The sequence below is a fragment of the Taurulus bubalis genome, assembly GCF_910589615.1.
Source record: "Taurulus bubalis genome assembly, chromosome: 12".
NCBI lineage: Eukaryota > Metazoa > Chordata > Actinopteri > Perciformes > Cottidae > Taurulus > Taurulus bubalis.
Genome location: NC_136600.1, coordinates 805,986 through 827,456, shown reverse-complemented (window position 1 = coordinate 827,456; position 21,471 = coordinate 805,986). Strand labels below are relative to the sequence as shown.

At 44.2% G+C, this 21,471-nt stretch overlaps 1 protein-coding gene across 3 annotated transcripts in view; it reads right to left on the bottom strand.

Moving 5' to 3' along the window:
- dyrk1b (dual-specificity tyrosine-(Y)-phosphorylation regulated kinase 1B) overlaps window positions 1–21,471 on the bottom strand; it is a 48,996-nt gene that overhangs the window by 11,657 nt on the left and 15,868 nt on the right. For 2 of the 3 annotated variants that reach the window (XR_013771105.1, XM_079227211.1), the window contains exons 1-2: window positions 15,314–16,581; window positions 3,761–3,927 (exon numbers count right to left, since the gene is read on the bottom strand). Coding sequence is in view for 1 of the 3 variants with exons in the window: in XM_079227211.1 (XP_079083337.1) it covers window positions 3,761–3,927; window positions 15,314–15,416 (270 nt within the window). In the remaining 2 variants the exon portion in view is untranslated. Of the gene's footprint in view, window positions 1–3,760; window positions 3,928–15,313; window positions 16,582–21,471 lie in introns of those variants that run through there. The other variant, XR_013771104.1, reaches the window with a different exon arrangement.

Here is a 21,471-nt window from a genome sequence, read left to right as displayed (position 1 = left end):
GTAACAATAGTTTGTAACAATAGTTTGTAATAATAGCTTGTAACAATAATTTGTAAATAGTTGGTAACAATAGTTGGTAACAATAGTTGGAAACAATAGTTGGAAACAATAGTTGGTAAATAGTTGGTAACAATAGTGGGTAAATAGTTGGTAACAATTGTTGGTAACAATAGTTTGTAACAATAGTTGGTAACAATAGTTTGTAAATAGTTGATAACAATAGTTTGTAAATAGTTGGTAACAATAGTTGGTAACAATAGTTTGTAATAATAGTTGGTAACAATAGTTGGAAAAAATAGTTTGTAATAATAGTTGGTAACAATAGTATAGTTTGTAACAATAGTTGGTAACAATAGTTGGTAAAAATAGTTTGTAATAATAGTTGGTAACAATAGTATAGTTTGTAACAATAGTTGGTAACAATAGTTTGTAACAATAGCTTGTAACAATAGTTGGTAACAATAGTTGGTAACAATAGTTGGAAACAATAGTTGGTAACAATAGTTGGTAACAATAGTTGGTAAATAGTTGGTAACAATTGTTGGTAACAATAGTTTGTAACAATAGTTTGTAACAAGAGTTTGTAACAAGAGTTTGTAACAATAGTTTGTAACAATAGTTTGTAATAATAGCTTGTAACAATAGTTGGTAACAATAGTTGGTAACAATAGTTGGCAACAATAGTTGGAAACAATAGTTGGAAACAATAGTTGGTAAATAGTTGGTAACAATAGTTGGTAACAATTATTGGTAACAATAGTTGGTAACAATAGTTTGTAAATAGTTGATAACAATAGTTTGTAAATAGTTGGTAACAATAGTTTGTAACAATAGCTTGTAACAATAGTTGTAAATAGTTTGTAACAATAGCTTGTAACAATAGTTGGTAACCATAGTTTGTAAATAGTTGGTAACAATAGTTTGTAACAATAGTTTGTAAATAGTTGGTAACAATAGTTGGTAACAATAGTTGGAAACAATAGTTGGAAACAATAGTTGGTAACAATAGTTGGTAACAATAGTTTGTAACAATAGTTTGTAAATAGTTGATAACAATAGTTTGTAAATAGTTGGTAACAATAGTTGGTAACAATAGTTTGTAATAATAGTTGGTAACAATAGTTGGTAAAAATAGTTTGTAATAATAGTTGGTAACAATAGTATAGTTTGTAACAATAGTTGGTAACAATAGTTGGTAAAAATAGTTTGTAATAATAGTTGGAAACAATAGTTTGTAACAATAGTTTGTAATAATAGCTTGTAACAATAGTTTGTAAATAGTTGGTAACAATAGTTGGTAACAATAGTTTGTAATAATAGTTTGTAATAATAGTTGTAACAATAGTATAGTTTGTAACAATAGTATAGTTGGTAACAATAGTTGGTAACAATAGTTGGTAACAATAGTATAGTTTGTAACGATAGTTTGTAACAATAGTTGGTAAATAGTTGGTAACAATAGTATAGTTTGTAACAATAGTTTGTAACAATAGTTGGTAACAATAGTATAGTTTATAACTATAGTTGGTAACAATAGTTTGTAAATAGTTGGCAACAATAGTTTGTAACAACAGTTTGTAACAATAGTTGGTAACAATAGTATAGTTTGTAACAATAGTTTGTACCAATAGTTGATAACAATAGTTGGTAACAATAGTTTGTAATAATAGTTGGTAAATAGTTGGTAACAATAGTTGGTAAATAGTTGGTAACAATAGTTGGTAACAATAGTTTGTAAATAGTTTGTAATAATAGTTGGTAGCAATAGTTGGTAACAATAGTTGGTAACAATAGTTGGTAGCAATAGTTGGTAACAATAGTATATTTTGTAACAATAGTTTGTAACAATAGTTGGTAAATAGTTGGTAACAATATTTTGGAACAATAGTTGGTAACAATAGTTTGTAAATAGTTGGTAACAATAGTTGGTAACAATAGTTTGTAACAATAGTTTGTAACAACAGTTTGTAACAATAGTTGGTAACAATAGTATAGCTTGTAACAATAGTTTGTAACAATAGTTGAGAACAATACTTTGTAACAATAGTTTGTAATAATAGTTGGTAAATAGTTGGCAACAATAGTTGGTAACAATAGTTGGTAACAATAGTTGGTAACAATAGTTTGTACAATAGTTGGTAACAATAGTTGGTAACAATAGTTGGTAACAATAATTGGTGGCAACAATAGTTGGTTACAATAGTTTGTAATAATAGTTGGTAAATAGTTGGTAACAATAGTTGGGGAAAAAGTTGGTAAATAGTTGGTAACAATAGTTGGTAACAATAATTGGTGGTAACAATAATTGGGGGAACTATAATTGGTGGCAACAATAGTTGGTAACAATAGTTGGTAACAATAGTTATCAAAACGCCAAAGTAATCCCAGGAGAGTGGTGTTGACACGGCGAGCGCTCCACACGAGGTGTGGGTGGAACATTTGATGCTGATGCTTGCGTTTATGATTACATGGCAATCAACACAACTTCATGGCTGCTAACTTCAAAGCATTTGGATTAGCTCTCATGGACACATTTTCACATTATATTACAAGTAAAACTCAACACGCCCACAAAGCCAGTCACCAACATCTGTGTCGATTAAACCAACTCAAGTTCTGCTGCTCTTGTTTCCAGTTGCAGGAAATATTAGCTATTATTTATAGATACCAACCGTTCATGTCCCATGTGCCTTGACTGCCACTGTTACGCAACAGTCTAACATGGAGCTCCTATATGCAAGTTAGGAGCAGAGCCTACAGCCTGCCGTGAAGTGGAAGTTGATTACACTTTTGTCTCTTTTTTGTCTTTACAAAGTATAGTTCTCAGTGAGTCATACTATTGTATGACTCACTGAGATCAGACTTTCCTTTTTGACATGACTGTGGATTCCAACTACAATGAAAAGGGCTTGTGAAAAGGTCCTGAATCATGTCTGCTGCTGTAAAGCTTCAGATATGCACACATTTCATGGATTACACGGCTGTGTGTGAGGATGCAGTGGCTCCAGAATGATCAGACCTGTAGCGGTTCACCCTGTGGTTCTCAACCTTTTCCCTGAAGGGACGGACCTCTTTACTATAAGTGACTTATTTTATGGATATTTCATATTATATTCAATGCACAACAATTACAGTCCAGAACAACTGATGAGCTGTACAATTAACCCGAATAGAGAACGTAACACCTGCAGGACGTTCATATGAAACGAGTGATCTCGGTGCATTTTGAGCACAGTATTGGCTATGATGAGTTTTTCCATTATTTTTAGAAATGTTTCATACAATTCTGTACTCATCCTGTTTATATTTTCAATAATAATGCAAACTTTAAAGGATAACAATTTAATTGAGTTTTCTTAACATAAATGAATGAAATGCTGAGATACAGGCCGAACTGTATTTAAAAAACTACAAACGTTAGAGTTTCTGGGATTGTTGATATTTAAAGAAGTAATATATTCCTTTTCAGTAACATATACATATATTTTGTGATCAAGCCGGCGCCTCTGCACAATATGACTTTTTTCATCAGTGATCGCACGACAGCAGTCTTGTTTCCAGACAACATTGTTTGAATCTATATCAAAAAGTGAATTAAAGAAACACGCCCTCTGGTGTTGCAGCGCTGCTGTGACGATCAACAGGTGAAACAGGCCGACTATAAATCAGGTCCTGTGCCAGAGGCGCGTGTGTGTGTGTGTGTGTGTGTGTGTGTGTGTGTGTGTGTGTGTGTGTGTGTGTGTGTGTGTGTGTGTGTTACCTGCTGCTGCTCGGCCATGGAGTGGATGGAGCTGAAGGAGGGGTGTGTATGTGTGTGCTGGCTGGTCATGGCTGGCTCAGCGAGGGAGAAGCCCTGGGCAGTGGAGGAGGAGGAGGAGGAGGAGGAGGAGGAGGAGGAGGTGGGCGGACATCCTGAGCTGCTTACACCTGGGAAGAGAGGGGGGAGATGATTAGAGAGGGAAACCCCAACACTCTAATCCGTGTCTCTGCCTCCATCGTTGGTCAGTCGAGGCTACAAGTGATCCCAATTAATCAGAAACCACAATCAATGAATATTGGTTTCCATGTCGGCCTCAATATGTGAATATATAAAATATTATTTTGTATTTTAATGATAACATAACTTGCTTGTCGGTAATGTTTGTCATTGACAACCTTTTTGAGAATTTGGGGACCAATTGGAGAACGGTTGTGCTCCGAGTAGTGTTGGCCTCGTGAAGCAGTACTCCTTTGTTTTGAGTGTTGGAATAGAGGCGTACCTTCAGCTCAGGTAGGCAATGTGTCTTCTTAAGGCAGTGGATGTTTGAGGTGTTGGCTGATTGTCTTACTTTTTCAGTTGGTTGTACAAAACTACTTCGTTGACGTAAACGCTTCTGACTGTCATCATTGAATCGTGGCTAAGTAAAAATGAGATGGCAAAAGAGGCCTGAATCAAGAATGTGATGGTATTTTGATTAATCCTGCAGCCCTTCTAGGTCATGTCAGAGAGGAAAGTTGCACACACGACAAAGGCAACCACCAACAGTCAGCTAGCTACCAATCTGCAAGCTGTACTCCAAAGAACATTGAAGAGACACGAAAAGAAACAATGAGCCAAACATGTTCATGTGATTGTGGCTCTGATGGAGCGGTTCTGTGAGGTGCCCAACACTGGGCCGAGCAAACACAGTCCAAGAGCTCCAGCTGGTGGTTAGCACGACGACATGATGGCTGTTGAGTTTGGCACCTGTCAGTCTCATCCCGTAAAGCAAAGACGGCCACACAGCATCTTTCTGTGGCACACCCAGCACATCGATAGTAACAGCTGCTCTTTGACCTTCGGATGTAAACGCATTCTACTGGGCCGTGGACGTGAGTTCTTGGGATCGTCGTGCTTCAAGGGCAAGTCAGCAGATGCTAAGCTAACAGTTGGATTCTCTCTTTAGCCGCATTTCCACAAAGACGTTCCTGGTAGTTTTAGTCACGGGACTCAAAAAGGTTGAGCTCTAGAACGTAACAGCTTGAAACAATCAGAAAATAAATATTTTCTCTCGTCTAGTCTTTTTAAAAGAGTGAGTTGGTAAACCGAGAGCATTTCCTTGCTTTATTTTTGATGTAGTCAGACATCGAGAAGGGCTATCCCCTCGTTCTGAAATGCTCCGTAATCGATATTTGAGTACTTCCTTGTTTCATGAAGAAGCGGCGCCCGGTGTGTTTGACCAATCAGCGATGGTCATCTTGGCAAACCCTACCCTTTTGTCATATTCTTCTGGTCAAATCATAGCCGATTCTCACCAGCTAGGCTAAGCCCCTACTGCTAGCTTACATAGCAAGTGAGCTCGCTCCCAAAAACCGAACAGATGTCACTGCATAATTAATGGAGGTTTGATTTACGGCGGACAGGGAGTGGCTCAGCTGCCGGACCGAGGGCAGTGAGGAAGGTCGCCGCTCTCAGTATGTGACGGCCTCGGTCCGAATGAGCAACCAGTGGAGGTCCTTTACCGTCAGGTGGGAAACATCACAATGCCAAAAATACAATGGAATGCCAGTACTCAGAAATGTGATTTAAAATAAGTCTTATGAGAAATTAATGTTTGACTTTTTTATCCACCAAGAATGACGGGGGGTTTTGTAAATGCAATCTCAGAGACAAGAATTCATGTTGTGATTAAATGGTTGGACCTACTCTATACAAGTATAGCTTGTATTGTGAAGGTAACTGCAGGAAATACAGTTTACATTGGGAGGAGGAGGATCACTTCAATGACGTTTCTAAAGCACTGAGCTGAACACGGCCAGACTTTTAAAAATAATACCTCTTCTATATTCACTGAGACTACGGACAAAATGAAACTCACAATTACATCCATTATATTATAACGCAATTATTCATCCATTTTGGGGACAGAACATTTTTAGGCCACTTTCAAATTTAAATGAACAGAGCACCGCTTTCACTTTCATGTTGTGCTACTTTCCTGCTAACGTAAACATCTTTGCATTAAAATAAGACCTCCAATACGGTTCTTAGTCCATTTTGGTTTTGCAGTACATGACTGTTGTTGTTGTTGTTGTTGTTGGTGGTGGTGGTTCACCCGCAGCAGCTTCACAGCGCCCCGAAAAGAGAAGCTGCAACATCTTGAGCGCCCCCTGGTGGCTGGCTGTTAGCTTAGGAAGCGCATTTTAAACATTGGTATCGCAGTCGATCCTGTTCAATTATTTGTGGGAGGCCAAAATCCTGATGATGAATTGTGCAACCCTCACAACTACAGGGGTTGATCTGTTGTGTTGTTGGGCTGCGTGTTGTGTTGTTGGGCTGCGTGTTGTGTTGTTGGGCTGCGTGTTGTGTTGTTGGGCTACGTGTTGTTGGGCTACGTGTTGTGTTGTTGGCTGTGTGTTGTTGGGCTGCGTGTTGTTGGGCTGCGTGTTGTTGGGCTGCGTGTTGTTGGGCTACGTGTTGTGTTGTTGGGCTACGTGTTGTGTTGTTGGCTGTGTGTTGTTGGGCTGCGTGTTGTTGGGCTGCGTGTTGTTGGGCTACGTGTTGTGTTGTTGGCTGTGTGTTGTGTTGTTGGGCTGCGTGTTGTTGGGCTGTGTGTTGTGTTGTTGGCTGTGTGTTGTTGGGCTGTGTGTTGTTGGGCTGCGTGTTGTTGGGCTACGTGTTGTGTTGTTGGCTGTGTGTTGTGTTGTTGGGCTGCGTGTTGTGTTGTTGGCTGTGTGTTGTTGGGCTGCGTGTTGTTGGGCTGCGTGTTGTGTTGTTGGCTGTGTGTTGTGTTGTTGGGCTGCGTGTTGTGTTGTTGGGCTGCGTGTTGTGTTGTTGGCTGTGTGTTGTGTTGTTGGCTGTGTGTTGTGTTGTTGGGCTGCGTGTTGTGTTGTTGGGCTGCGTGTTGTGTTGTTGGCTGTGTGTTGTGTTGTTGGGCTGCGTGTTGTTGGCTGTGTGTTGTTGGGCTGCGTGTTGTTGGGCTGCGTGTTGTGTTGTTGGCTGTGTGTTGTGTTGTTGGCTGTGTGTTGTGTTGTTGGCTGTGTGTTGTGTTGTTGGGCTGCGTGTTGTGTTGTTGGGCTGCGTGTTGTGTTGTTGGCTGTGTGTTGTGTTGTTGGGCTGCGTGTTGTGTTGTTGGGCTGCGTGTTGTGTTGTTGGCTGTGTGTTGTGTTGTTGGGCTGCGTGTTGTGTTGTTGGCTGTGTGTTGTTGGGCTGCGTGTTGTTGGGCTGCGTGTTGTTGGGCTGCGTGTTGTTGGGCTGCGTGTTGTGTTGTTGGCTGTGTGTTGTGTTGTTGGGCTGCGTGTTGTGTTGTTGGGCTGCGTGTTGTGTTGTTGGCTGTGTGTTGTGTTGTTGGGCTGCGTGTTGTTGGCTGTGGGTTGTTGGGCTGCGTGTTGTTGGGCTGCGTGTTGTGTTGTTGGCTGTGTGTTGTGTTGTTGGCTGTGTGTTGTGTTGTTGGGCTGCGTGTTGTGTTGTTGGCTGTGTGTTGTGTTGTTGGGCTGCGTGTTGTTGGGCTACGTGTTGTGTTGTTGGGCTACGTGTTGTGTTGTTGGCTGTGTGTTGTGTTGTTGGGCTGCGTGTTGTGTTGTTGGCTGTGTGTTGTTGGGCTGCGTGTTGTTGGGCTGCGTATTGTGTTGTTGGCTGTGTGTTGTTGGGCTGCGTGTCGTGTTGTTAGGATGTGTGTTGTGTTGAGCTGCTCTGGTCCTGGCCTGCGTACAGATATGATTGTGTTGTGTTGTTGGGATGTGTGTTGTGCTGTTGGGCTGTGTGTTGTGCTGTTGGGCTGTGTGTTGTGTTGTTGGGATGTGTGTTGTGCTGTTGGGCTGTGTGTTGTGCTGTTGGGCTGTGTGTTGTGTTGTTGGGATGTGTGTTGTGCTGTTGGGCTGTGTGTTGTGCTGCCCTGGTCCTCGCCTGCTTACAGATATGAACTGCTGGAGAGAGGCAGAGAATATCTGCCTAGTGCTGAGAAAGCTGCGCCGTCTCTTTAAGAGACTGAGAGGCACTCACAGCACTTCCTCAATCTGGCATCCCCCTTCTCGCGCTGCCATTGGCCGGGGCCCCCTCTTTCTCTGTCAGCTGATTGGCTGTTGGTATCTAAGGGCTGGCTGGCCAGCGCTCTATAAATAAACCCAGTGCTGTCTCAGCAACCAACCTACAATACTCATTAGCTCCTTCTCTCTCTGCTGCTCAGCAAGTAGCTTCCAATAGCAGGCCGGTCTGGTCTGACATCCTCTCCCCTAGCAACCCAGACCCCTCCCCTTCCTACTCAAACCTGCTCCACCTCTGAACACCAGTCTCGTCCGTCATCCCTCACTCGTCTTCAAGCGGATGATGACACATTTCCTCGTTTTCGGCAGACTGTCTCATCTCTCCATCAGCGTTGTGTTGATGCACAATGATGTAACAATATTCAGGGCCACGGCAGGAGTCCTGCAGGCAGAACCACACACACACACACACACACACACACACACACACACACACACACACACACACACAGACTTCCTCCACAACAAGGAGAAACTACACAACCACACACACACAGACTTCCTGCTCCACAACAAGGAGAAACTACACAACCACACACACACAGACTTCCTGCTCCACAACAAGGAGAAACTACACAACCACACACACACAGACGTCCTGCTCCACAACAAGGAGAAACTACACAACCACACACACAGAGACTTCCTGCTCCACAACAAGGAGAAACTACACAACCACACACACAGAGACGTCCTGCTCCACAACAAGAAGAAACTACACAACCACACACACAGAGACTTCCTGCTCCACAACAAGGAGAAACTACACAACCACACACACACAGAAACTTCCTGCTCCACAACAAGGAGAAACTACACAACCACACACACACAGACTTCCTGCTCCACAACAAGGAGAAACTACACAACCACACACACAGAGACGTCCTGCTCCACAACGAGGAGAAACTACACAACCACACACACACACAGAGACTTCCTGCTCCACAACAAGAAGAAACTACACAACCACACACACAGAGACTTCCTGCTCCACAACAAGGAGAAACTACACAACCACACACACACAGACTTCCTGCTCCACAACAAGGAGAAACTACACAACCACACACACAGAGACTTCCTGCTCCACAACAAGGAGAAACTACACAACCACACACACACAGACTTCCTGCTCCACAACAAGGAGAAACTACACAACCACACACACAGAGACTTCCTGCTCCACAACGAAGTGCTGCATGAGGAGAAACTACACTGGGACAACTGGGACGCACAGAGGCCATCGACTGGGCAGCCTTGAAGAGGGTCTCTTGAAGAGGGTCTCTTGAAGAGGGTCTCTCCTGACGAGGGTCTCTAGAAGAGGGTCTCTCTTAAAGAGGGTCTCCTGAAGAGGGTCTCTCTTAAAGAGGGTCTCTTGAAGAGGGTCTCTAGAAGAGTGTCTCTAGAAGAGGGTCTCTCTTAAAGAGGGTCTCTTGAAGAGGGTCTCTTGAAGAGGGTCTCTAGAAGAGTGTCTCTAGAAGAGGGTCTCTCTTAAAGAGGGTCTCTTGAAGAGGGTCTCTTGAAAAGGGTCTCTTAAAGAGGGTCTCTCCTGACGAGGGTCTCTAGAAGAGGGTCTCTCCTGACGAGGGTCTCTAGAAGAGGGTCTCTCTTAAAGAGGGTCTCTTCTGACGAGGGTCTCCTGAAGAGGGTCTCTCCTGAAGAGAGTCTCCTGAAGAGGGTCTCTCCTGAAGAGGGTCTCTCTTGAAGAGGGTCTCTCCTGAAGAGGGGGTCTCCTGAAGAGGGTCTCTCCTGAAGAGGGTCTCCTGAAGAGGGTCTCTCTTGAAGATGGTCTCTCCTGAAGAGGGTCTCTCCTGAAGAGAGTCTCCTGAAGAGGGTCTCTCCTGAAGAAAGTCTCCTGAAGAGGGTCTCTCCTGAAGAGAGTCTCCTGAAGAGGGTCTCTCCTGAAGAGGGTCTCTCCTGAAGAGAGTCTCCTGAAGAGGGTCTCTCCTGAAGAGAGTCTCCTGAAGAGGGTCTTTCCTGAAGAGGGTCTCTCCTGAAGAGAGTCTCCTGAAGAGGGTCTCTCCTGAAGAGGGTCTCTCCTGAAGAGGGTCTCTCCTGAAGAGAGTCTCTCCTGAAGAGAGTCTCCTGAAGAGAGTCTCTTCTGAAGAGGGTCTCTCCTGAAGAGAGTCTCCTGAAGAGGGTCTCCTGAAGAGTCTCCTGAAGAGGGTCTCTCCTGAAGAGAGTCTCCTGAAGAGGGTCTCTCCTGAAGAGGGTCTCTCCTGAAGAGGGTCTCCTGAAGAGAGTCTCCTGAAGAGAGTCTCTCCTGAAGAGAGTCTCTTCTGAAGAGGGTCTCTCCTGAAGAGAGTCTCCTGAAGAGGGTCTCTCCTGAAGAGAGTCTCCTGAAGAGGGTCTCTCCTGAAGAGGGTCTCTCCTGAAGAGGGTCTCCTGAAGAGAGTCTCCTGAAGAGAGTCTCTCCTGAAGAGAGTCTCCTGAAGAGAGTCTCCTGAAGAGGGTCTCTCCTGAAGAGAGTCTCCTGAAGAGGGTCTCTCCTTAAGAAGGTCTCTCCTGAAGAGAGTCTCTCCTGAAGAGAGTCTCTTCTGAAGAGGGTCTCTCCTGAAGAGAGTCTCTTCTGAAGAGGGTCTCTCCTGAAGAGAGTCTCTCCTGAAGAGGGTCTCTTCTGAAGAGGGTCTCTCCTGAAGAGAGTCTCTTCTGAAGAGGGTCTCTCCTGAAGAGAGTCTCTAGGCCACTTGTGTGACTCCATGTCAACAAGACTTGAGCCACAGACGAGTCCAAGTGGAGTGTTTTTGAGATCACAAACAGAGTATTAGAACTCATATAGAGGGAATATAATGTATCCATATATATATATATATATATATATATATATATATATATATATATATATATATATATATTGCATTTGATATAATCGTGATCACAACAAAAGTATGATACAAAAACAACATCCAGCGGACTGAGTGCTTCAACCCTGGTCTACAAACCCTAGTGAACAATTCTCTGACAGACACATTACACACATATGGAGCTAAAGCCACCTAAGGCCTGAAGCCCCACCCACTGCCACAACAGGTCCAGGTGCACTTAAACATGAGAGCTCATAGGCAACACAAACAGATGCAATACTTTAAATAAGCTGCTTATGTATATATAGTTTATAAATGACTGCAAAGAGAACTGAATGTCAGGAACAACCAGGTTTCTCATGTAAGCAGTGTGTAGCGAATAAGATCCAAAACCCGGAAACTAAACGCCGTGAACGCACACACTTTTACACACGCTCAATGAGGACACATGTTGATATGCAGCGCTCAGTGGCCAGAGTTCAGGCTGCTTCTTCAGATAATCATTTTGACACAACATTTGAATAAACATGTAGCTGATTCTCTGATGTCAACAGAAACCGGTAATTATGACCTTTAAGAAGGGAGGATTATTTGAAAGTTTTGGTTTGTGTACCTAATAAACTGGCCGCTGAGTGTATAGGGGAACCAAAGAAAGCTCCATAGAGAGAGGCTGGAAGCTGAGGCTACAGTCCATGTGGGCCATGAAGTGCTGAAACACATGATGGAGACATGGACAGCTGGCTGGATGGAGTGAGGCCAACGTTGAGTTTACGTTGAGGAGCTCACGGTCTTCAGGTCCACACAGGATGGGATCAGTATCACATCACATTTAGTCTCGCTACTCAAACAAAGTTGTTTTTTATTCTTGTACTTTTTTTTGTATTATAAACCAAAACTGTGTCAAGCATTGTAATTCCCAACAATTCAAGTCACATCCGGGGAAAAAAATAACTGACCCACATCAGACACGCCCACAATGACCATCGTCCAGCTAACGTGCTAAATTGTTGGTGACGGATCCTCCACGTTCACAGAGGGAGCTTTGGGTTAGCGGACCCTCGTGGACCGAACGCTGAGCGTTAACCGACAACATTAGTGCCTCGCATGCAGGAATGCTGTGGCTGAAATGCTAACTAGCTGCACCAGCCACCTGATGCGCAACCGGGTTCTCAACCTCATCAACAGGGAACAGTTTTGAGTAAATGCTGTTACTGCACAGGACCAAAGTTAAGTTCCTTTGACCTTGAAAAACTCACAAAACTCATAATTAACTGACATATAAATCAGAACATATAACCACTAGGTAGAGGTAAAAGGTAGAGGTAAAGAACGAAAATATTTGATAAAAAAACTATTATTTACATTTCAATATAGCGCTGCTTCTTTCCACAGTAATTAAGGCGGCCTATTTTTTCATAGACTGTAAAAAAAAAAGACATGCCTTGATACAAAAAATTATTGAGACTCAGCTTGTGAACCAATTCCATGACAACTAGCAAAATGTAGTCTCCTGAGGAAGATCATGTGTTACGACCAAAAGATCCAGGGATGCTACCAAGTTGACCCGAGGCCATATTGTTTTTGAAAATGCAGGCAACCCTTTGGCACTATTGATATATGCTGAGTTAAATGACTGCTGCTGTTTTCACTGTCCCAAACTGAACCCCAACTCGTACTGTCACACAAGACAGTTGCACACAGCCAAGATGGTGGAGAAGGGCTGACACACAACCTGTGTAAATGCTCCTGACAGCGAGGAAGTCCTGCGTCTGGCAAGAAATCTCACTTGTGAAGATGGTGGCGTGCATGGAGATGAGGCCGGCAGGCCTCATCCTCACAGGAGCTTTGTGACTTCTTCCCTCATCAAACCTCGACATCCCATATTCACTCCAGGGAGCCAGTTATACCGGTACAGTCGTCAACATTAAGTCAAGAAAAATGCAGCACAACAAGCTACAACGATTAACCCCGATGGTGTAACAGACGTGTACAGAAATACGTGTATTATGTATAAATGTGCACACAAATCATGTGCGAGAGGTTTAACTTTCAGCCTTGATTTGATGATTTACATAGACTGTGCCATGAACATAAAAAAGTACATGTACACAGCCTTCTATTTCAGATCGTGCGTGGTGTAAATCTCTCAATGAATCCGAGCTCAAACACAACAGGGATGTCCCGAGGATCAACACTTTGGCACCAAAGCTTTGAAAACCGGACGCTTTCTCTAACTTTTCCCTGACGCCCAGGACCATAGAAAAGGTCCCTGATACTGCTGCATGGTCACCCAGTAGCAATGTTAACCGTTTGCGGCACACTTCTGCTAACCCAACAGCTAACGTACAAAGGTTGCAAACTATCATGTGTTTGGATGTAACCTTGTAAAGTAGCTGCCATCAGTGTGTGAGTGATGACAGGAAGTGTCAAAGAGCTTTGAGTGGTCAGAAGACTAGAAAATATCTATACAAGTACAGTCCATTCACCATTTAACCCGAACCCAGATTCTGTAAGCCAAATGCAAATAAACACAGAAGACCACTCAATACATCTATAAATGTGGTATTACTTCATGTTCATATTGTTCTTTGCATGTTCCCTCACTCCCAAAACACACTAGCATAAACTGTCATGCCTTTACACAACAATAAAGTCCAGTGTATACAATTTGGCACAGTAAAGTGTAGAAGAATGGAACAATACATCAAGTGAGCCTTGTCCTCATACTCACAAACGAAGTCACCAGAACACATGGTCACATGAACATCTGGAACTATATTATTAGAAATCATGTGTATTGAGTCAGAGAAGCCATGTGTACTTTTCTCACTGAGGAAAGTGTTAAAAAGCAAGCGCTGGTCCGACAATTAGGTCATCATCTGAATTATTTTCACTTATTTTATATACATGGAAATAAATAATGCTGCAGAATTGGCGACAACAACTAAAATCCCCAAGAAATATGACAAAGGTATGTCAAAATGCAATACATTACCTAGTACTAGGTATGCCAGCGGTCTGGACTCGGTCACACCGGTCTTAGTATGTCAGGTGAGACTCGTCATCCGGTTGTGTAAATATTAAGACTGACTTCATTTGAGCTAAGAACGTTAGCCACCTTTGAGATTATATCTACTTTTGATCCATTACTTTTAGTTCTCTATTTCAACTGGTAACCATTATGTTTAGCCATTTCTCATGTTTATCCTACTTTTAATTCACTATTTCTACTGTTAACCCATTACGTTGAGCTATTTCTCATGTTTATCCTACTTTTAATTCACTATTTCTACTCTTAACCCATTACGTTGAGCTATTTCTCATGTTTATCCTACTTTTAATTCACTATTTCAACTGTTAACCATTTACATTTAGCTATTTCAACTGCTTACACATAACCTTTTTGGATTCTTGGCAGCGTTGGTTTCATGCTTACCGTTTCGTGTTGTTTTCTCCCATACTTGCTGTGGTGTCACTGTTGCGTCCGCCATGTTTTCCTTATCTGCAAAGTGTCTTATTTCACCCACAATGCATTGCGTGACAGGCTTTAAGTTACTCATTGGGAAAGCTTTATGCAACAGGTAAATGTAAGTACTTCTAGCATGTCTGACTTCAAATAACATTTAAGACAAAAACTAGGTCTATTTTAATGCAACTGCCCCGCTAGTCCAAGGACACAACTTTAAAATTCTGTATTTTTTCATACATCCACTGGATTTAAACCTAGCACCTTCTCGCTGTGAGCAGACTGGCAAACTGTGCTGCATCTTCAATATATTTCACTGAATCCCGAAAAATTATAACGCAAGTGAGGCTGAAAATTCAATGAAAGAGCTTTGAAACAGCAGTGACGACTAATTCAGGCTTACTCAGGACTCTACTTTAATCATAACATGTAATAGTCTCGATATAATGAAGTTGATAAACAGCTACTGAGCCGAAAAGGTGATTCACAAGTTAGGCCAGCATCTCTTTTCATACCATGCCAGTAACATTGAGTTGAACATATTCCGTGTAAACGTGTGTTTGGTTAGGTTGTGGAGCGCTAGCTACGAGCACCACAGACCCCGCATGGACTTACTGATGCCTTTTGTGTCACCGCTAACAAAATAGATGTTTGGGAAATTCAAAGAGGAATTGTTGTGTTTTGATCCATGACCCACCAGTTGGAAACCACTGGCATGAATTAATTAATACTGTAAATGGCAGCAGGAGTATTCAAACAAAGCAATGTCAAGGTAACAGTATCTCGTCAAAGACTGATTGTTCAGCACAGACAGCCTCCTCACCTCCCTCAGCTCAGTGTCCCTGACTGACTGGTGGACCACAAGCCGACCCAGAGCAGCCAGGGTTCTGATCGGTCAGGTTCGGACACATGCGGACCCGCACAGCGCCATGCTATACTGACACACACACAGCCTGTGGCTGTATACGGAGGAGAGATTGTGTGTGTGTGTGTGTGTGTGTGTGTGTGTGTGTGTGTGTGTGTGTGTGTGTGTACTGACTCTTGTTCTTGCGCAGCAGGGCAGAGGAGATCCAGGGTTCTGTCTGGACCATTCTGCAAGAGGGCACGGTCTTGTCCTCCACAGATGAGGACGTGATGACCATGGAAGTGCTCGGCTAGTGATCGATCCAGCAGGGAAACGCTGTCAATCAAAACGCTTGACGGGTGGGCGGGGCTTGTGAAGGGGTTTTTAGTCTGTCATGAGACGTGTTTTCAATCCCAGAGTTCACATCAACAGTTTACATCCAACTGAATCAATGAATCTTGAAATGGTGGGAAACCGACCGACCAATCAAAAGGCACCTTCTTTCTCTGGCTTCTTTCGTTTGCTTTGTTTTGTGACTGTGGTTTCTAAGGCAACCAACTGGTGTACAGGCAGCTCGTCTCTCTGAGTAAAAATATAAAGGAAGTAATCTTCTGTGGAGTTACACTATAGATATAGACCTCTCATTCTACATATATATTCTGTTTCTCTGTGGGGACGGGGAATCTGGGGAAATAGAATATTTGGTTAGTCAGGTTAGCTTTTTTGTTTCGTTGGTTTGGGCAGTTTCATGCATTCTGTGCTGGAGGTTGGTGCCAACCACAGCGCTGGTGACTGGTGTTTTAAAAGAGTCTGTATTACAATATGCTAATGAGCAGTTACTCTGCTTCAATTAGTCCAGGGCAGGTTGACCCAGAAGCACACGGCTAAAAGTTCTCCAGACATCTTGGGAGTAATCCGGTCCCGTGCTGTGTGTCCGGTGCAGAGTCAGCAGCGCGATACAGGGCAGAGTATTCCCGGTTCAATAAGATCACATATAGTTCATCCGGTTGTTATTATTATTATTCCACAGTACTTGAAAAAACACAGGAAGTAGCTTGCAAGTCAGAGCTAAGCCGGCTGGCCCGGCATGCTGCAGGTAGCAGGTGACAGAGGGAGGAAGAGGAGGAGGAGGGGAGTTGGGTTTCCAGCGCCTGCTTTTACCCCATCCCTCACACTCAGAATAGCTCCACTTACTGGGCTTCTACTGTAGTGGGGAGTGATGCGACCACTCGGATTAATCCCAGTGACACACACACACACACACACTCACACACACACACACACGCACACGCACACGCACGCACGCACGGCCCTCCACTGGCAATGTCACAGGGCCTTCACCCGCCTCCAGCAGCAGGGGGCTGCGTGGAGCCCTGCTGATTAAAGCCACACAAAAAGGGAACCCCCATACACGGCGCGGGACCAGACAATAAGGGAACCCCCATATACGGCGCGGGATGTGTCCGTCAACAAGCAGCCCAACGCGGGTAAACAAGCAGCCCACGGCGGCGGGTCGGCTCGCTGGAGGTCTCTCTCACGGGCTGCGTACCATTACGGTGGACACTGCGCCTCACAGCCGGGCGCACACGCTGTAGATCCGGGTGCGTTAGATGCCAAATGCGTCCCCGGCGGCCTGCATTGTACTTCCAAACGGTGTCTTCTGTTCACCAGAGCTCGATCCAGGAAGGAGCCGAGCCAAATAAAGCAACAACAACAACAACAACACAAACAAGGTGTGAACAGCAACGAACCCAACGTGGGTCTCCAAAGTAAAGCAGCAGATCTGCTGAAGTTCCTGGCTTCGCCTCTGATCGCCTCTCTTCCTCTCTTCTCTCGCCTTCCTTTCCTCGCATTCAATGGCTCCTCTTCACGCGTCCTGCTCGCAGTAGCGGGAGCTGTTTTATTCCTTCAAGGTGGAACCCTTCACGAGGCGGTCTGGACTCATGTTGGTCGCCCGGGTCCCGTTCCGCGCTGCTCCGTGAGACGGGATCTGTTCTGCGCCGCGCTCCCACACAGCGCCCCCACCCTGCGCGGACCGTACCATGTGCGCGGGGCGGGGGTCGGCGCTGGCCTGTCTGGAGAAACCACGACAGACATGCGGACGGGACGAAAACACGGCATGACGGACATCTCACATAAACCAGCACCCGAACGGAGACTGGGTTCACGGCCCGCGAACAACGAGCCGAGCGAGTTAGTGGGACTTCACCCCTCCCTCTGACCGCAGTGGTCTGATCCGAGCAGACCTCGGTCGTCCTGGCCATTTATAGTAACAGCGGGATATATATACTGGAACTTTATATTCTCCACCTTTACTTAAACCCGTTATCCTGTCTGATATATACTGGACTTTATAGCATTTAAACCCGTTATCTTGTTGTATGGACACAGCTCTTATAACCACTTCCTACGGGCCCAGAAAAGTATTATTACTTTTATTCAAAACGTAACAGAAGCAAATGCTTAACTTAACAGAAGCAAATGCTAAAAATATACTTTCTAAAGGGTGAAAAAACCCACAGGTTTAATTGTAAATGTAAAGCAGTTTGTCTGATCTGAAACACCATATATATATATATATATATATATATATATATATATATATATATATATATATATATATATATATATATATATGGTGTGCGTTGTGCAGTGTTTATAAGGAGACCCAGGCTGGAGGGAGGGGAAAGGAGACAGGAACTAGGAGACAAGGAGGCCTTTGAAATGTGACGTGTCCACTTCTCCAACGTGCGTTAATAAACAGGCCGCCCTTATATCTGCAAACATACACACATAGCTCGTCTACAGTGCCGTGTGTAACCCCGTATGTGAGCCTGTCGTTACTGTGTTATTACTGTGTCGTTATTGTGTTACTGCTGCCGTGTTCCTCGCTCACGCGGCTCATTCAGTCTCTAAACGTCTGAACTTCTTGGGCTCGGGGAAACGCAGCCTCTCCCTCGCGCAGCACGCACCCTCTGTGGGCTCTGTTGCTACCCGACGCGCTGGCAGCTGCGACGCTATTGGCTACATAAAGGCCCATTCCTTGGCCGTGATTGGATAGCGGACGGGCCTGTGGGCGGGGCGGGCGGCTTAGTTTCCCAGTCTCTCTTCAAACGGCGCGAGGCAGGAATGACGCGGAAATAGTTTGAAGATGTCAGGTAGAAATGGAAAGAGGGAGGTGGGGGTAAAGCGGGCGAAAGACTTCCATGAGCACATGAGTGACTCTCTACAGCTGAGATGAGCGACTTCTCCTTCCTCACAAAGCAGCCACAGCTAAAAGTTGTTCCTGTTGCTATCCGGCCATTCCGGCTAAATCGGGCACAATGCTGCCTGGGAACAGCGCTGCACACGAGCTGTGTCAAAGCCCAGCTGACGCTCCTTAAAGGAGACTCACCCTGCACCGACAAATGTGTGTCACCACCGTTTTTACATCTAAACGTGTGCAGATGAATCACTCAGCAATGTGTAATAATAATAAAGGTGGTGGTGGTGAAAAGTCCACTGGAGCTTGCTTACTATAATTAGCTACTGTACAAAGGTATCCCATGGCAATCCTCTCCTTATACACATCAGACTGAAACTGCACAATAATACTGCATACGAAGCTCTATAATGAAAAACTACAACTATTTGTTTAAAGATGTTGTAATACATTATTTGAAAATATGTCAGTCATTGTCAAGTATAGTTTACAAAATAAAGCTAAATTCCAATGCAAACCTCTGATTTTTTTTACAGCATTCTGTTTTTGCAATGTTTCTTATAGACTCCAGGTCCTGCAGCTTTCCATGGTAATCTACTCACGCTCCAGAACCCATGGTTCAAATCACTGCACTCCCACACACTGAAAAACAGCTGACCAGCCACAGCTAAAATAAGATAGTGTGGCCTAATAACATGCGATAATTATAGGCCTGCATTAAGAGATAAGCCATAAACAAGCAGGAAGTGAGATAATAGAGCAATACAGCACGGTGGCAATGTACGCTAACAATGTTAATCACATGCAGATGCATCACTACAGGTGGTCTGCTTCTCTCTTTTTTTTAAAAGGCCTAACGCCCAACTCAGAGGGACTGGGTCTGTCTGAGTTGGGAGCCTGGATAATGTAAAGCACCTTGGAAGGCAATGGATGGTGCCATCTTTTAGGGGACTCTTTCTGTGCGATTGGCACCCAAGAAGCTCCGCTATGATCCAAATAATATTAAGCTTGAGTTGAAAGGTTGAAAGGAGAGCGCTGAGACGGGATAGAGGTTCTCTACCCTGAACCAAACAAGGAGAGGGGATAGAGGTTCTTTACCCTGAACCAAACAAGGAGAGAGGATAGAGGTTCTCTACCCTGAACCAAACAAGGAGACGGGATAGAGGTTCTCTACCCTGAATCAAACAAGAAGACGAGATAGAGGTTCTCTACCCTGAACCAAACAAGGAGAGGGGGTAGAGGTTCTCTACCCTGAACCAAACAAGGAGACGGGATAGAGGTTCTTTACCCTGAACCAAACAAGGAGAGGGGATAGAGGTTCTCTACCCTGAACCAAACAAGGAGAGGGGATAGAGGTTCTCTACCCTGAACCAAACAAGGAGAGGGGATAGAGGTTCTCTACCCTGAACCAAACAAGGAGACGGGATAGAGGTTCTCTACCCTGAACCAAACAAGGAGACGGGATAGAGGTTCTCTACCCTGAACCAAACAAGGAGACGGGATAGAGGTTCTCCACCCTGAACCAAACAAGGAGACGGGATAGAGGTTCTCCACCCTGAACCAAACAAGAAGACGAGATAGAGGTTCTCTACCCTGAACCAAACAAGGAGACGGGATAGAGGTTCTTTACCCTGAACCAAACAAGGAGACGGGATAGAGGTTCTTTACCCTGAACCAAACAAGGAGACGAGATAGAGGTTCTCTACCCTGAACCAAACAAGGAGACGGGATAGAGGTTATCTACCCTGAACCAAACAAGGAGAGGGGATAGAGGTTCTCTACCCTGAACCAAACAAGGAGACGGGATAGAGGTTCTCCACCCTGAACCAAACAAGAAGACGAGATAGAGGTTCTCTACCCTGAACCAAACAAGGAGACGGGATAGAGGTTCTTTACCCTGAACCAAACAAGGAGAGGGGATAGAGGTTCTCTACCCTGAACCAAACAAGGAGAGGGGATAGAGGTTCTCTACCCTGAACCAAACAAGGAGACGGGATAGAGATTCTCTACCCTGAACCAAACAAGGAGAGGGGATAGAGGTTCTTTACCCTGAACCAAACAAGGAGACGGGATAGAGGTTCTCTACCCTGAACCAAACAAGGAGACGGGATAGAGGTTCTCTACCCTGAACCAAACAAGGAGAGGGGATAGAGGTTCTCCACCCTGAACCAAACAAGGAGACGGGATAGGGGTCTCTACCCTACATGCATGCTAAACTTTATTCCCAATACTTTCAACTGTCTCATAAAATGGGCTGATCTTCTCATTTAACTAAAAGGGTGTGCATACAACTATACCAGCTAGCAGTAACATAAAATGAATGCAAGTCTACATAATGGACTTTATGACCATATGGCAGTGCTTGCCTGCTACATCATGCATACCTTGACAGTTTTGGTTAAAATTGTGCAAATTGGATGATGAAAAAGAGAATGTCGGCACTACACGCTTCACATCAACACATGGCAGGGATTGTACACTGGAATTACAACGTAAACAAAGGACATAAAGTGTAAAATCGGTTGTTCGAAAGGACACATTTAAAATCCATAAAACGAAATACCTGACAAGACACAGGAAAATGGGTTTTGAAGCGCACAAAATAAAAAGTAGGCAACCGGATCTAGAACTGAGTCTGTGCAGACCTTTCAGGGCCCAAAACAGGCCACTTCATCTGTGCTCTGCATGGGCAGACATGCAGTCAGATACTCGGGACAAGAAGGTGGCTGGGCGCACGCACACACACACACACACACACACACACACACACACACACACACACACACACACACACACACACACACACACACAAAGACAAAAAGACGGGGCTTAACACCCATCTCAGGCAGCTTGTCGGACGCCTACTGTGTGCATATGTTTGTTTGCACTGAGGAGAAGCACAAGAGTGCGCCGCATTTCTATCCCATAATGCCATGCAAAGCCCACAATTATACCAGCTCCACAATTACAGACAGCCGATGAACAGGTGAGTGTGTGTGTGTGTGTGTGTGTGGGGGGGGGGGAGGCTAGTAGTTTCTCTGTTAATTATAAGGGAGTTTCGTACACTAAAACGACTAGTACCAAGCACATGCCTTTTAACAGAAATTATGAAAAAAACAGTTTTATTCCTAGAAAAAAAAAAGAAATAGAA